The sequence below is a fragment of the Oryzias melastigma genome, linkage group LG12, assembly GCF_002922805.2.
Source record: "Oryzias melastigma strain HK-1 linkage group LG12, ASM292280v2, whole genome shotgun sequence".
NCBI classification, from domain to species: domain Eukaryota; kingdom Metazoa; phylum Chordata; class Actinopteri; order Beloniformes; family Adrianichthyidae; genus Oryzias; species Oryzias melastigma.
The window spans coordinates 9,115,770-9,132,200 of NC_050523.1; the positions used below are offsets into that span (position 1 = coordinate 9,115,770).

General features: G+C 42.2%; 2 protein-coding genes and 1 long non-coding RNA gene across 4 annotated transcripts in view; 2 read left to right on the forward strand and 1 right to left on the reverse strand.

The window, feature by feature from the left end:
- The window catches only part of rad23b (RAD23 homolog B, nucleotide excision repair protein), a gene marked incomplete at its 5' end in the record, with an annotated part of 5,711 nt that extends 2,192 nt beyond the window's left edge, over window positions 1–3,519 (forward strand). Inside the window, 8 exon segments of the mRNA XM_024299917.1 lie at window positions 136–215; window positions 1,193–1,392; window positions 1,462–1,511; window positions 1,603–1,730; window positions 1,826–1,958; window positions 2,027–2,154; window positions 2,882–3,088; window positions 3,181–3,519. Coding sequence (XP_024155685.1) covers window positions 136–215; window positions 1,193–1,392; window positions 1,462–1,511; window positions 1,603–1,730; window positions 1,826–1,958; window positions 2,027–2,154; window positions 2,882–3,088; window positions 3,181–3,294 — 1,040 coding nt within the window. The 3' untranslated portion in view covers window positions 3,295–3,519.
- Window positions 3,520–5,124: 1,605 nt separating this feature from the next.
- Window positions 5,125–8,652, reverse strand: klf4 (Kruppel-like factor 4). Its single transcript, XM_024299585.1, has 5 exons — window positions 8,511–8,652; window positions 8,293–8,404; window positions 7,203–8,022; window positions 6,502–6,672; window positions 5,125–6,180 (listed from the first exon to the last, which is right to left on the reverse strand). The coding sequence occupies exons 1-5, from the start codon at window positions 8,513–8,515 to the stop codon at window positions 6,005–6,007; spliced, it is 1,284 nt and encodes a 427-aa protein (XP_024155353.1). The 5' UTR covers window positions 8,516–8,652; the 3' UTR covers window positions 5,125–6,004.
- LOC112163272 overlaps window positions 8,295–16,431 on the forward strand; it is a 29,024-nt gene continuing 20,887 nt past the window's right edge. The window contains exons 1-2 of one of the 2 annotated variants that reach the window (XR_004948774.1): window positions 8,295–8,432; window positions 8,555–8,705. This is a non-coding gene — a long non-coding RNA (uncharacterized LOC112163272). Of the gene's footprint in view, window positions 8,433–8,554; window positions 9,006–16,431 lie in introns of those variants that run through there. The other variant, XR_002922254.2, reaches the window with a different exon arrangement.

Consider the following 16,431-nt stretch of genomic DNA (forward strand, 5'->3'; position numbering starts at 1 on the left):
ATAGGTTTTGTATAAACGATCGTCATTTGAATCTCCAGCACTGATCTTCATTTTCCAGACTGTAGACCTCAGAGCGTGTAAAACCCAGACGGATGTCATCCATCCCTCAGAAATCTTCTTTCTGCTTCTTTCCAGGAAAAATCCTCAGCGATGACACGGCCCTCAAAGAATACAAAATCGATGAGAAGAACTTTGTGGTCGTCATGGTGACAAAGGTCGGTGCATTACAAACCGCTGGTGAAGTGCAGGCTTCGCTTTGAATCTTTTTTTATCCCTTAGTTTGAACATTTTGTTCCTTTATTCCTAAGCGATTTGGTTTGGTGATCTTCTCCACTCTTCACGCCGCGCCTGCGTATCAACATCCTCAGCTGGAGCGCAGGAATGTGCAGTTGTCTGTTGTTTAGCTCCTTAAAACAACTTCCACTAGTTCAAACCCTAAAAGCGCAGAGATCGGATGAATTTGACTGAATACAATCTGGAATCGACACTTATTTTGTAACTTTTATTTTGGCGGGTTCTTTGTGGAGCTGTTTTAGGAGGAGAAAAGGGAGGAATATAGACAATTTAGCAAAACAAGGCCTTTTTTTATTTTCATTATGTTTCATTCATGCATCACATGTGTGGTTTATCTGCAGATTTCTGATTCCATCTGTTTTAAAACCTCAGATGAATTAACTTTGTTTTAAGATGAGACCGATGTTGTGTTTCTGTTTTCTACTAATATTTAAAACTATATTTGGATCTCAATGTCGACGCTGAGTGGTCATCTTATACCGTGTTGCAGAGCGGATGTGGGAGGAAAAAGAAAAAGGCGACATAAAGCTTTATTTAAACAGACAAAAGACAAAATTAAAAGGGGGTAGCTACACGCCGCGGGCTTATTCTAAACAAAATCACGCAAACAGGATGGGGAGAAATTTTGTTTAATTCAAATGTTTGGAGCTGCTCGGCAATTTCTTGAAAAACAATACGTTTTGATCATTATTAAGGCTAAAAAAAGTTTTAATTTGAAATTTTGTCAAGGAATTCAATGGTTTTGTTGCTACTTCCTGTTGCAGATGTCACATGTTTGTCAAACTTAAAAATAAAAATAAAAATTCAGAAGTACTTTCTAAAAGTCATGAGACAATAAAAGCATCACGAAAGTTTAGGATTTCCTGCTTTGTCTCAAAAACGGGCTTTTATTTTGTAGCCTAAAACTGCTGCTGCCAGCCCAAAGCCTTCATCAGCCTCGTCATCAGCTCCCTCATCGGCCCCCAGCGCTGCAGCTCCTGCAGCGGCCCCAGCTCCATCGCCCACTGCAGACAAACCTGCAGAAGTAACACCTGCTGACAAACCGGAGGAGAAAGAGTCTTCCACGTCTGAGCCGCCGCCGCCAACGCCTCCCGTCAGGTAAAGACGCCCCCTTGGTGTCTGCGGCGCGGTAGCTCCCAAACTCACTGCTGTTGGATGTTGTTTCAGGAGCTCCGAGTCTTCCACAGACCTGCTCAGTGAAGCTGTTTCCACTCTGGGTGAGACCGCTCGATCCCAACGGCGAGCTGAGGTCATATTTGTCGCCATTTTCCGTGAACTGGTTGTTGAAAGTGGAGGTTTGTCTTCCAGTGACGGGTTCGTCCTACGACACCATGGTGAACGAGATGATGCTGATGGGCTACGAGAGGGAGCAGGTGGTGGCTGCTCTGAGGGCCAGCTACAACAACCCCGACAGAGCCGTGGAGTACCTGCTCTCAGTGAGACACGCCCCCATCCTCTCACAGCCAATCAAAGGCCAGGATGCTGTCTTCTACGCAGAAATATGAGAGTGATTGACGGTGTCTCCCTTTAGGGTATTCCGGGTCGAGATCAAGGCCCCAGAACCGGACCCGATTCCACACCTGCAGTGAGCGAATCTCCAGCTGCGCCTGCAGGGGGCACCGCTGCTCCTGCCAGCACCGAGTCCTCCCCCAGTGCAGGAGGAGGTACAAAAACCACACCTTTTTGGTTTGTTTTGTTTTTAAGTGTTTACCTAAACTCTCTGGACCGTCAGGAAATCCTCTGGGCTTCCTCAGAAACCAGCCTCAGTTCCACGTCATGCGGCAGCTGATCCAGCAGAACGCCGCGCTGCTCCCAGCTCTCCTGCAGGAGATCGGTAGGGAGAACCCGGAGCTGCTGCAGGTGAGAAGCAGACCCTCGAAAATCAAGTCTAGCAAAATTCACATATATGTATAAAAACCTAAAATAATGTGAAGAATTTAACAAATACAAATGTCTTTGTAACTTAAAGAAATACATTATTTTGGGAAGGAAATATAAAACCATCTATATATGTGTCAAATACTCAATTTTCGTTGAAGCAGCTCGTTAGCATTACTAGCATATTTGCTACAGAAAAGTGGAAAAATGTTTCATTTTTAAGAATAAAAACAAAAGTCCTGAAACAGTTTTTCTCAGAAATCATTTTAAGGTTTCAGTTTAATGAAAAATGGCGACATCTGGTGGCCACCTGAAGTCATAGCAACCTGAGAGTGATGTTCATCATCTGGATGCACACTTATTATATTCTATTACATTATGTATTTTTTTTTATAATCTAACCAATTCATCTTGTATTATCCTAAGTTTGATATATTTGCTATATGTATAATTCTTTTGTTTATTTTTATTTTAATTGCTTGTAATAATTCAATCTGCACGCTCCAAAAAAAAAAACGTTATTTAAAATGCTAAAAACTTGTGGTTTGAATGAACATCCGATTAAAGTGAATTTAAAACCTTTTATTGTGAAAACTTCTGCAGCAGAACTGTTGCCGCTCTTATTGTGTCAAATCATTTTCAGTCTTTAAAATGTTCAACTTTCTCTTTCTGAAGCTCCAGTCTTCTCGTCTTCCATTTGCTTCTCCAGGAGATCAGCAACCACCAGGAGCAGTTCATCCAGATGCTGAACGAGCCAAACCCTGATCCAGTGCCTGGAGGAGGAGGAGGAGGAGGTGGGGTTGGAGGTGGAGGAGGAGGAGCGAGGGGGGCTGGAGGCACGGGGGCCGACCCTTCCGGAGGAAGTCACATGAGCTACATCCAGGTCACACCGCAGGAGAAGGAGGCCATCGAGAGGGTGAGAGCCGCGAAATCTGTGGTATCAGTACAGATTTAGACGTTTCCTGATCCTCCGGCAGTGACAGTAACCACACAATTCTGCTCTTCCAGCTGAAAGCCCTGGGATTCCCAGAGGGACTCGTCATTCAGGCCTACTTCGCTTGCGAGAAGAACGAGAACTTGGCGGCCAACTTCCTTCTACAGCAGAACTTTGACGACGATTAAAAAAAACTCTTTTTCTTTTTCATATTTCTTCCTTCAACTTCTCTCTGATGTTCACTACAAACCTCAAAAAAAAAAAAAAAAAAAAAGCTTTTAGCTCCTAAAACTGAGTTTTCCTCTGCACTTCCACATCAGTGTTCCTGATGAGACCATCAGATGTGTTGATGGACGTTCTGTTAGCATCTACCAATGAATGAATGATTAAAAGACCGTCAATTTTGTGTCTCAGTTCATCTGTGTTTTTGTTCATTTTAATCAAGAGGACGGTTGAAAGGGCCATTAAGATGTTTGTTTTTGGATTTTCTAAATCGACTTAATTTCTATCCAGGAGAATCTACGGGTCAAAACTGACCTGCTATTGATACAAATATGCATCAAACCCACTAAGCTTGAAAATTATTGTCATTTTTCTTTCCTTTTTAGTCAGAAAGGGGTTATAAAAATAGTCAAAATAACTTTACAACCATTAAAAAAAAAAGTTCTTGGGTTCTCCAGGGATTATATTAACATGCTTTGATAGAAGGTATTCTATGGATCCCCTACAGGGACAAGAAAAAACTAAAGTTATATATTTTGCTGTTATGTTCCTTGTAGCAATCTCATTTAAATTTTTATTTTATTAGGTTTTACTTAAAAAAAAAGTCACATGTCAAGTTTTTTTTTACCTATTTAACGTATTAAATAATCCGCTTATTGAGAAAACGTGATCTAAACCAAAGAGAACAGTAATAAAGAACTAAATATTGATTAAGTATTTATTTTGTAAGTGACCATGGTTAAAGCGGGATAACGCCCTTTAAAGTATGCATTGTCAGAAATTAAGTGAAATGAAGCGTCGGATGGTTCAGCGTGCGTTAATTTCTAATAATGAACACTTCGTCGGGCATTATCCCTTACATAAAGCAAACTCTATTTTTTTTACATGTACATTACACCCTCAGGGAAATTTTTTTCCATGAGGTTTTACTTATTTTAGATTTTTTTTTTATTCACATTTTTCTCTTTTTAACCAACAATCGCACCCTTCTGACACAAACAATCCAACAGGGTTTAGATAAAACTACTATTAATCATTTTTTAACTATTTTACTAAAACAAAAAAATATATATTTTTGCCTCATTTTGATATTTTTTTTTTTTTAGTTTTTCATTTTTTGCTTAAAACCCTGCTTTGTAGTTCTTCCAATAGCCACTAGAGGGCTCCAAAGACCAGAACATCTTTCAGAGATTAAGGTTTTTAGTCTGACTCCAGTGAATGACACTAATGTGCTTGGATGAAGATAATTTGAATGTCCAAACCAGAGTTTGAGTTAATTTATGAAACTTTTAGTTTGAAGGTAAACTGTAGTTTCCCCTGCAGGAAGTTTTTCAGAGGAAGATTCCATCTAGACACTTGTGGAGCATCTTAATTCACAAGTGTTAAAAGGTATACTTTTTTTTTAAAGTAATATTTAATCCAATCAGTTTTTCTCAATTAAATCCAGTGTTTTTCCCTCTAGATGAGGAAATTTCCTGTTTTAAGTGGATAAAACAATGGAAGCTTCGGTTTCGACGTTTCTGCTGCATCTCTAGCTCATCCACTGCCGCTCAGATCTGGTGTCGGACTTGAATGTCAGCCAGTCACTTGCTTGTCCTGTTTTCTTTCTTTCCTGTGACAGGTGGAAAGAGAAACCCCAGGAAGGCGGACATTGTTGGAGCGAACTTTCTTTCTTTCTCTTTTTTTATCATTGTGTTAGTTTGCCGGCGGCGCTCTCACCGCTATCAGGCAGGATATTGTGGCTGCCCTCTAAATGGGCTTCATTCTTTCAGGCAGGCAGCCCCCCCTCCCTCCAATTACTTCAAATACATTTTATTTTATTATACCATAAAATACAAAACAATAACAAAGCATTTCATATTTACAAAATGTACAAAAGTCTTGAGATTATATTACATATATCAGTTATAAACAGTTTTTTTTTGTTCTGAGTTACTCAAATACAAAAATATGAAAGTCTCATATAAATTATTGCACTTTGCAGCTGCAGTGCACTGAAGATTGCCATCACCGTTTTCAAAATAAAAGAAAAAAAAAGAATTAAATCACCTGAAGTCAATTGAGGACTGTTATGGCACTTTTAAAAAAATGTTGTCACTTCCTTTCGTTTCTTGATCTTTGGTACCTTTTTTGTTTAGAAAAATAATCCTTGAGCACCATTCTGTGTAGGCGGGTGTACCTGAAATCCATGGCGTTGCAGGTGAGTATAAATACGGCGAGGGGGATTTTTTTAATTTTTTTTATTTTGGAGGGTGTCTGCTGTGACGGCGCGGCTGCTGGTCGAAGGCCTCTGGAGATGTTTGGTTTCCCTGATGTTTTCCAGTTTGAAAGCGGTCGGCACCTGGTCCATCCAAGCTTTGTCGGTTAAATAAGACAAAAATTCCAGTTTGGTCCCTGTCGTATAAAAAAAAAAAAAGTACAACCCCGGCTGAAAGGCCTCGTCGAGTCACAGTTTTTGAAGGCGTTTTTTTTTTCTTAAAGGAGTAATGCTCTTTTTTCTGCCATGAAACACCACAGCTTGTCTTGTTGCTTGACTCCAGTTCGAAGGCAAGAATTAAAATAAAATAAAAGATCAGTTTGTTCGGCTTTCCATGAATACATGTGTGTATATTTGGATGTTTTTCCCGTCCTGGAGCCTCTGGCTTTGGTCGTCGTTTCTGGTCCCTGACCCGGGTCTCATAAGTGCCTCTTCATGTGGAGAGCCAGGTGGTCCGACCTGGAGAAGGCCCGGTCGCATTTCTGACACTGGAACGGCCGGTGACCCGTGTGCTTCCTGTAGTGGCGGGTGAGCTCGTCGGAACGTGCAAACTTCCAGCCGCAGCCCTCCCAGTCGCAGTGGTACGGCTTCTCCCCTGGGGGGGAAACAAAAACACAGAGCGGTTAGCGCTGACCCTCAGGTAATGGCAGTGCAGACCCCCCCACCACCACCTGCAACAAAGAAAAAAAAAGAGGTCCATCCTGTCCTGCAACTCATGCGCCCAAACCATCCGCCTGGGATTTGTGTTTGAGCAGGGATCAGTATCAAGCTGGTTCCACCGCACCTGTTCAACAGCCTCCCTCCCCCCACCTCCTACGGCCGCAAAACTTTCACGGCCGGCACCACCATCCTCTTTATAAGCTATTCCAAACCCCAAACCCGAGCGTGAAGGGCGGTCGAACGGCGGCCGGACTACCTGTGTGCGTGCGGTGATGTGCCTTCAGGTGGGAGCTCTTGGTGTAGGTTTTCCCGCAGCCCACGTAGTCGCAGGTGTGCGTCGCCACCCTCTTCCTCGGCCACGAGCGCCGGCCGCGCTTGGGCTTGGGCTCCTCCGGAAGGCAGTCCCCGCTGGAGATCAGGAGCGCCTCTGCGGAGGAAGAATAAACAAGGCTCCCGTCAAAACTTGTGTTGAGGATTCCCGATGATTTGTAGAGAGCTAGGAGAAGTTAATTTGAAAACTAGCTACATTTGGGTTGATGTTCCGTCAAAACATTTTAGGGACTCGTAAGACACTAAAAAGTCTAGAGAAGCGTCAAGTCGTAACCAATTACAACTGAATATGTGGTGGTTCTCTGAAAGGGACTGGCACAGGTAAGCTTCTAGATTCCCGATGAAAGTCTCAGGACGATAGGACCATTTGATCGACCATGGTGACGCCAAAACCCAAAGATTGGAGATCCACCAAACATTAAGCATTGATTTGTCTTTTTGTTTACATTAACGTTTTACGATACTGCCAAGATATGGAGTCACTAGGGGGCGGGTCTCCCTGTGCTAGTCCCCAGCCTGGATAAAATAGTGTCAGGAAGGGTATCCGGCATACAACCCTCTCCCAAAAACCACTATGTGTAGAAAGGTGAACAACAAGGTTTAGAAGCTGTACGGCGGCGTAATGACCTGGGTACTGCATGGCGGACGTCTGAGGGTAAGAGGGGTATCCCTGCGGGGAGCCGTGGTGGTATCCCTGCGCAGCTAGGGGCATCTGGGTGAGGGGATGCCCAAGCTGGTGCTCCCGACCAAGAGGAAGGTCTGGCGAAAGAGAGGAGGTCGAGGATAGCCTGCTGGCATTGACGGGACGCCCCCCGCTGGGGAACCCGTGTATATCCAAGTGTCCGGGTCGCTGCTGGCCTCCTCGGCCCAGGTGGAGATCCACGGACTGGGAGATAGTGCAGTTACTAGGGTTCTCCTGCTTTATCCTGTGGCAGGGGAAAGACGGAGACACTCGCGAGTCCGACCCGGCGTTGGCGCAGGCCTTGCCGTACTCCCCCGCTTCCATCGCCGCCTTGACAACAAACTTGCCGTGGACTCCGGTGGGGTGGAGGTACGCAGGGTCCAGCTCGGGTCTCATGAGCTCAGCCACAAACCCTCCGGAGGGAGAAACGTCGCTGATGTCCGGGATGGTGTACAACAGCTCGCTCGTGGTGTCCTGAGGGGAGGGGAGCTGGTAAGACGAGGAGAAAGAGCCGGGGGAAGGAGACAGGGCCCGGGCAGAGGCGCACGTCATCCCGCCGTCCTCCTGCTGTTGTTGCTGCTGCTGTTGCTGGAGGATGGAGTTGGACAGGATAAAGTCATAGTCTAGGTCCAGATCAGGTTCTGGGTCTTTCTTGGACATGCTGGTGCTGGCTGCGCTGGTGGCGGTGGGGAGGTCCAGGTCGGGGCAGCTACTTCCTGCAGGAACACTGGATCTCTTAAGATGGAACAGCTCCTCCTTCCATTTCTGAGAAAAGAATTTGTTCAAATATGTTAATTCCTGTTAATGACTAAAATATTCCCAATTTGATCAGTTAAACTTTAAGTTTAAGCATCAAAATAAATGGAGGAAGTTCTGTAAGTTTCTCTGTGACTTTGTGTTGCTGCAGCAGCCGGGGCTTGACAGCACGCGCCAGCCCCGGCTGCTGCAGCAACACAAACCGGCTTCAGACGGGCTGCATGCAGCCGCGCGCGCAGCAGCCCTTTGATCCGGCTGCAGCGCGCGCGCGCCACTCACAATGTAGGCGCTTCCGATGCTTCTGCTCTTGTCGACCGGGCCGCTGGCGAACGTGGATATGGACGGCAGGAGTGTTCCGCCTAACGCCATCTCGACGTCATTTGGAGGCTGCCTGAAATGTACACACAGAAGGGGACACGGTGAGTCCTCCACCCCCCTCTTCTTCCTCTGAGGGAGCCGCGTGCCCGGTGCCGCGCGGGGGAAACTACAAGTTTCACCTCATCAAGTCAGAAAGCTCTTCTGCTTCTTTCTTTGGAAATAGTCTCCCGGGTTAAAGTTCCGCCACACTTTTGGAGACTCCAGGCCGGGGCTGGACGCGGTGGTTGGAGGGCCGGAGCAGGGGAATCCCTCCCGCCTGGTGCCGAGCAGCGAGCCGGCGGCAGTCTGAGCGGAGTGAGGAGCCAGCGTGAGAGGTATCCTTAAATCTCGGGGAAACGCCTTCGTTGCCAGGCAACCGGCTCAGGAAAAACATTAGCGGGGAAGAAGGGGGAGGAGAGGGAGGAGGAGCGGGGGAGAAAGAGAGGGAGAGAGGCAGAGAGAGCTTTGTTTACACTCATAGCAACAGCGCCAATCCCCGCGCGGCGTGGAAAACGGTTCACCGACGCAGGGGGCGTGGCCAACACCTGGTCAATTTTTTTTTCCACTCATGAGAAAAAAAGAGCATGACAGATGTCAACATATTGATTTATGCATTAAGTTTTGTTTTAGTTTTTTTTTTAAATAATAAACACATCTGATTTCTTTGTTCTGCGTTTCTTTAATGTTCTAAAAAAAAGATAAAAATTACCCCATAAAAATAGATATAACAATTTGCAACTATTTTATTGTATCGATTTTTTTTTGCGAAAATGTTGAGGAAAAAAATACCTTAAATCGAGTTTTTAAGTGAACTATAAGGAACCTCCAAGGTGTATTTTTGGTCCAGTGAGGTTAGAGGAAAAGAAATCGATGATTAGATGCATCGATTATGATCCATAAATAATTCTGAATTGTTTTATGATTTTTAAATAATCTAAATATTAATATAATTTAAAGTAAAAGTAACTCGCTTGGGCACACAAACATGGACTTGCAGATCACGTCATATAGGCTTTGGATGGTGTGAAAGTTCTGCTGGATCAAAATTAAATACACAGGATACACAACAAATTTGTTAAATCGCATGGTACAAACCGTTTGGGAGGGTGGCTTTAGCAAGTTCTGTTGCGAGCACTTCCAACGGTCAAAAAACCATATCCTAAAGGAACTTCCATCGTTGTCAGAAAAGGCAAAGCGAATAACAAAGTCAAAGTCAAAGTCTTTAATAGTAAAAGGACTTGAGACAGTATTCTGTGATGGAGGATGAGTGGTGTCCAAACTTTTTCGCTCTAAGGGCCAAAATCTGGGCCAAATACAATATTTTTTTGCATGTCATGAAATATAAGCAGAAAATAAAGAATATGGTTTATTTATTTATTTTGATACTGTATTTATCAAAGTAACACACATTAGTAAGAACAAAAAGTAAGTAACATTTGTCTTTGAAACTTTAAATATAACAGCAAGGCCTCACTGGCCATTTTTAATTGAAAAAAAAGAGCAAGATAAAACAAACTTTCTTCCAACAAAAACAGCAAACTGGGATCTTAATGAGAGACTTGGAGCTGCTCTTTTGACTTTATCAGTGACCCAACGTTGGCCTGCTGCTTACTCACTGATAGAGTTTTGGAACACCTTTCAGTTAAGGGGTTTTAACTAAACTGCAGCTTTTGTAGATATGACTTGCCAAAAGAGGACCTTTTGGTGGGCCAAATTTGGCCTGTGGGCCCCACTTGAACTAAGGTGGCTGCGTCGAGTCACGTTCAAGTATCCACTTTTGATGCAAATTCTATGCAAACGCATGTAGAAGTCCAAAATCCTGCTCTACACGCGTTTGCATAGACTTGCATAGCACCATCAAACCCTGCTCTCTGAGCACCAGCCCCTCCCAATCCATGAAACAAGCGGGGTCTTCACAATGTGATGTCACAAAGTGAGAACCACCCCTTCCAGGAAGTGTGTGAGCTGCCAGCACCGCCCCCAAGCTAGCACACAGACACTTTCTCCAGGGATCGGCAAAATGCTTTTATTTTATATGCACAAAATGCAGATCCATCTTTGCAAAAGTTCACATGTTGTTTAGTTTTGTGGGTGAAACACAAACACATGATGACATCATGAAATTGACGGCACCCACAAGGAGCGAAAGGCGGAGCCTCAGGGATCGAGTTATCTTTCGGCTGGGAAAAGAACTCTTCGAAAAACCAAAAGGCAATAAATACTGTTATGCAAAATAAAAAAAACATTTATAGGTTTTTTTTATTGTACAGGAAACATGTAGACAGTTATGTTTATCTGTATTTCCTCATTTTGTTTTTTTAGTGACTATATTTAGTTGTAATTTGTTTTTTGAAAAAAGAGTTAAGAAATTTTGTAAATTTGTTTGCATGAGTAAAAATATTTTTACAGGTTTTAAAAATGAATATTGATAAAAGGGTAGTATGGATACATTTTACCCATAATAATTAAAATAAAAGAAAAAATAAGTACATTTTAAACAATTTTTTAAATATTTTTGTCTATAGTGTGCTCTGCATTTTAAAATCAATTCGGACACTATGCTGACTCCTTTTTTATTTATTTTTATTTTTTTTTTATGACAAATATGAGGCTATAGAAGTAAATATGAACCTTTTACAAAAACTATTTAGGACTGCACTGTGCTCTTATGATGAAAACCTAGATGGTTTATAAAAATTCAATTAAAATCCTTTTTTTTTCACTTGAAAAATTGTTAAAAAGCAATGCATTGTGGTCTATATTTGCCAATCTATGGAGCATCGATGCACATTGGTTTTCCACTTTTAGGGAATTTCTAGGGCACCTAAATTTGGAATTGTAGATTCGGACGGACCAACAAAAATGGCAAACGCACTATATAGTGCATGTAGTAGGTGAAAGAATTTAGAAACAACCACAGATTTTAGAACTCTTTTAGCTACTGTAAGGACAATCCAACCTGATGCACTTTTGCTTCCAATAAACACACTTTTAATTCGTATTTTAAAAAGAAAAAGAGTAAAATCACCAAAACTGCTGTCAATGACATCATAATAAAAAAAAACCTTTTTTTCTCAAAAATATGTGTTTTTATGTATTTAATTTTGGCTCTTTGTATTAAATAGCTCTTATTTTTGGTTGTAAATTTATATATTTTTGAAAACTTTTATTCGGATCATTTCACAGTAACCGTTCAGTTTTCTTTCTTTTTTTTTTTAATAAGAAAAAAACTTTTTCTCCCAAACAGTTTCTAGGAATTCTACAACTTTGTTGTCCCCAAAATGTGTTGTGTTTATAAGTCTGGACTGTAAGAAGACTCCAGGCAACTTTTCTCTTTTGCTTCAAAATAAAAGCTTTTTGAGTTTTTTGCAGCGCTTTATCACAAAAAACATGAAATCTTTTAAAAATGTAGGAATAACTAATTAAGATAACATTACTTTAATTGTTTTTCTTTTATAACAGTCCATTTTGGTCTGAATGGTGGTGTAGCGGTGAGCGCTCTCACCTCACAGTGAAAAGTTCAAATTCCAGATGGGTTCTTTCAGTGTGGAGTTTGGGTGTTCTCTGGTTTTCTACCCCACCACAGGTGTTTCTGTGTGTGACCCTGCAATCGACTGGCCTGGGATAGGCTCCAGCAACCCTACAAGCCCAAAGGAGAGTCCGCGGGTTCCGAAAGTGGACGGACAATTCAGTTCTTTTTATAGCATGAAATGTGATGACATTTCTTTAACGCAAAATATTTATTTATTTGCATTTAAAAAAGGAAAATCATAACAACTGATATAACAAGTTTTGTTTGCACTGTTTTCTTTCCTTTTTATACAAATCAACAGTTTTTCCAAATGTCTTCTGTCATGTGGTTGTTGTGAAGACACAAACGTATGTGTATGTTATTTCTCCTGCGAGGATGGCGATTCTGAGAACCTTCAAATGTCAGGTGTTGGGTTGGAGCCGGGCTCTCTTGGTGTTTGCACACAGCTTGGCAGCAAACACTCCTTCATCCAGCGAGCAGTTAGAAGACACACTGACTCAGGAGTTCATTGCGAGAGCAAACAAAGCGCTCGCGGCTGATCCTGCTGCATCAGGATCTCGTCTGTTGGGCATGTCAACAAACATTTCAACAGGACACATTCTACTGTAAAAGTCTGCGTGTCTTCACAGAGCGTTGGAAGCAGCGTGAACGCACGGAGCTTTGGTGTGCAAACAAAACCTGTGGGAAAAATGCACACGAGAACGGAGCGAGGACTTGGGGAGTGCAGCCGCCATCCTGTTGGACGGCTCATCGTCTGACAACTCGACCGGACTTGTGTGTCTTCAACTCTGTGCTCTGCTGCTCTGTCTCCTGCTCTTGAAGACCTGCTTCCTAAAGCAGGTTGGGAGACAATGCAGACCATGTCATCATAGCCATATTCTTTGTGATGGGAGACAATGGTTTTGAAAATAATCCTGGAAACAAAGGCCTGACTTGACAACCGAGGTGCAGTAATGACAGAGCACGGAGGCAGAGAGGAAGCAGATAAAGGCAGAGAAGATGACACCACAGTGACACAATGAACTCCTGATGATTTTGTAACTCACACCAAATGCTTGTATGGAATATGTTAATGCAACACTTGCAGTTTTATCTGAATGTGCAGAGAGGGACGGTGTCACGCATTACGACTGGGGGGAACCAGGAATGGGTTGGTTGGGTCCATTGACTGTATATGAGAACTGGAGTGAGTGCGATATCACCCATAGAAAATGGTTTGCTTCCAGCTCAGATGATATGAAGTCACTGCAGTCACCCAATAAGAACACCGCCGTGTTGGAGCAAGCAAAGTCAGTATTGAAGTCCACATCCCTCCCATTTACAGAAAGTCCGTGCAGGAGTTACATTCTAAAAGTAACCTGCAATAGATGAGATCTATGAGGTAGAATTACAGATATTTTAAGGCTGTTAAACTCCACTAAACTTTCATATTTTTGCACTTCTTTTCTTTCGTCTAAACTCTCAAAGTTCATCCATCTATCCATTCATACATCCATTCACTCTAAGTACTGAGTACTGGAACAAAGATTGACCACTAAATTAAGAGCTTTGCTTTCTGGCTCAACTCCCTCTTCACCACAACTAACTGGTACAGTGACCACATTACGCTGAACGCTGCTCAAATCCATTAGTCAATCGTATGTCCTCTAACTCTGACCCCTGTACACTTAAACTCATCCACCTGGGGCAGGAACACTCCACCAGCCAAAAGAAGGTAAACTACCTTTCTCTGGTCGAGAACCATGACCTCAGACTTAGCGGTGCCGTTTTACACTCGCCTGCAAACCGCTCCAATACATGCTGGAGGTCCTGGCTTGATGAAGCCAACAGGACAACATCATCTGCAAAGAGCAGAGATGAAATCCTGTGGTCCCCAAACCAGGTCCACTACGCGCCCTGGCTGCACCTAGAAATTCTGTCCATAAAGACCATGAATAGAACCGGTGATAAAGGGCAGCCCTGCCAGAGTCCAACATGCACCGGGAACAGGTCTGACTTACTGCTGCCTATGCAAACCAAGCTCCTGCTCCGGTCGTACAGAGACCGGACCCCGAATTCCAAGAGCACCTTCCACAAGACACCACAGGGAACGCAGTCGAACGCCTTCTCCAAATCCACAAAGTACATATGGACTGGATGAGTGAACTCCCATAAACCCTCCAGTACCCTGAAGAGGGTGTAGAGCTGGTCCACCGTTCCACGACTAGGACGGAAACCACAGTGTTGTTCGTGAATGTGAGGTTCGACTATTGGATGAACTCTCCTCTCCGGTTTGTCCAGTTTTCTACAAAGTTTATGAGTTCAGTAAAGATCTGCTTGTGATAGAAGATTTAGGTTTGACAAGCTGAAAGTATTCTGTGTCAGAGACATGGTACGGACGAGATTAAAAGACATACTCTACAGCCAATCAGAACGCAGTAAAAAAAAAAAAAAGAAAGAAAACTTTCAAAGTCAAACTGAAAAAAATTGCTAAACAGTGAGACTGCAAAAGATGACCGTGATATTCAGAGGAACCACTGTACAGTCAATGATTAGGACCTAGGGGACATTGACAGGTACACAAAGGAACCCAATGGATGGTGCTTGGTATGAATTTGGGAAAATTGAAGGTCAATTTGATATCACCAAATCCCAACTTTTGGATGAAAAACCAAACTAAAGTATTGTGAAACCCCGGTAAGATTGCTGTGGCCAACAAGAATTTGACGGTCATGTTTAAGCACAGTTGAAGCTTCAAATAAAGCAAGGACTGTAGCTTTTTAAATAATTTTTGGTGATTTTCTTTTTAGAAATAAGTCCAGCTTTGTGTTCAGGTTGTGTTCAGTCCCCCCCTCCGTCACAGCAGGTTTTCATTTCAATCATCCACAGCTGTTTCTGTTTAAGTTAATTAGTCTCTAGTCTATTTGAGTTCTCGGGTTTTCTGTAAGTTGGTGACAGGTCCTCTGTTCTGTCACCCTTTTGTTTCCCGCTCTAGGTTAAGTTTATCACAGTTTGGTTCTGTCATGTTTAAAGTTTGATGTTTTTGTCTGGTTGAAGTTTATTTCTCAAAGTCCTGTTTGGATTCTCCTACATAATTTCATGATGTCATATTGGGAACTGCACTGTTGTTTGCAGTGCAAAAACTTTCAGTCTTGTTGGGTTTTACTTGTGTTTTTTTTTTTCTCTCAAAGGATATACAAAGTGCATTACTCAACAATCAAAGCATCAACATTTTAATGCAATAAGATGTTATGAAATCCATCTAAAACACGAAGATTATTGTTAATTTGTTACCAGTGAAAACAATCTGCAGATAAAGATTTATCAAATGTTTCCAACAAGCTAATAAGTATGCTGCTATTAATGGCTAACTTTTGTTACCAACCAATGTCTCTTAAAAACAAAGTGAATATATCAGTTTTCAGTGCAAAAGAGTTCATTTGAAACCCTGTTTTAGCTTAGAAAAGTTAAATTTTTTCACTCACAAGTCTAATTATTATTGTTCCTCGAGAGCTGAGAATTTTGGTCTTACCTGACATTTAACCTCCTATTTGTTAACACTTTTTAACCTAATACAAAAAGAAAGTTGTTACAGTTCAGATTTAACATTAGTGCTGTTATAACATGAAATCTTACTGTAGAGGCAAGGACAGTTCTAAAAGTTGGATTAATTTAAATTGAATGAATAGGAAGTATCTTGTTTGAGCAATCAGTATCTAGTGGTTAGGTGAACTGTGTTCGACTGACTTCCTTTTGTTTTTAACTCTTTTTCAATTCAGAAGTCAAAGGTTTGTATAAATCCTTTAACGGGAACTTTAGCCCCAACGTTTACATTCTTTTGACTACTGTGACTATTTACTCAATAATGTAATTCCAACAGATTCTGGACTGAAGAAAAGCAACCTTGCGCCTTTTAAAAATGTTAGTGTCGCATATCGGTGCAAAGCCGATGTGAAAAGCAGCTTTTCTCTGCTGATTGAATTGTTAATTAGGTTTTACCAGCGACATCTCCAGTGTTAAAGGCTTAAATCATTGTAGGATATGTGTGATACTTCCCTACAAGTGTCCTCAGGATGTTTTCATGCAAGGCCAATTAAAATGAGCACTCACCTTTACGACGGTAACTATTTTCAAGGTGAGATCAGGTGTTGATCTTGGCTGCAGGAGTACAGTTCAACTGACAACATGGGGGTACAATTAAACCAAATATTTTTTTTTTATCTGGTATCGCAGGTGTGAGACCTGATAAAATAGTATGAATAACAAAGGAACTAACTACATATATCTCATATGTGTTTTAGCTTTACCCTAATTGATTCCACTGGTGTCCCTCAGTCGAGTTCCCCATCCTGGCGGGCACCCAAGTGAATATGAGCATCAGCGGATCATAACTCCAGATATTGAGGTTTTCTGTGCTCTCTTCCAGATGCTGTTCGGTAATTAAAAAATAGCTTTCATTCTTTCCTTAATTCTTGAAAGCTGAGTCAAGCTTTGTTGATTCTCTGAGTTCCCCTTCCTCCTCACTTGGTTTTAGATCTAATAACAATTAT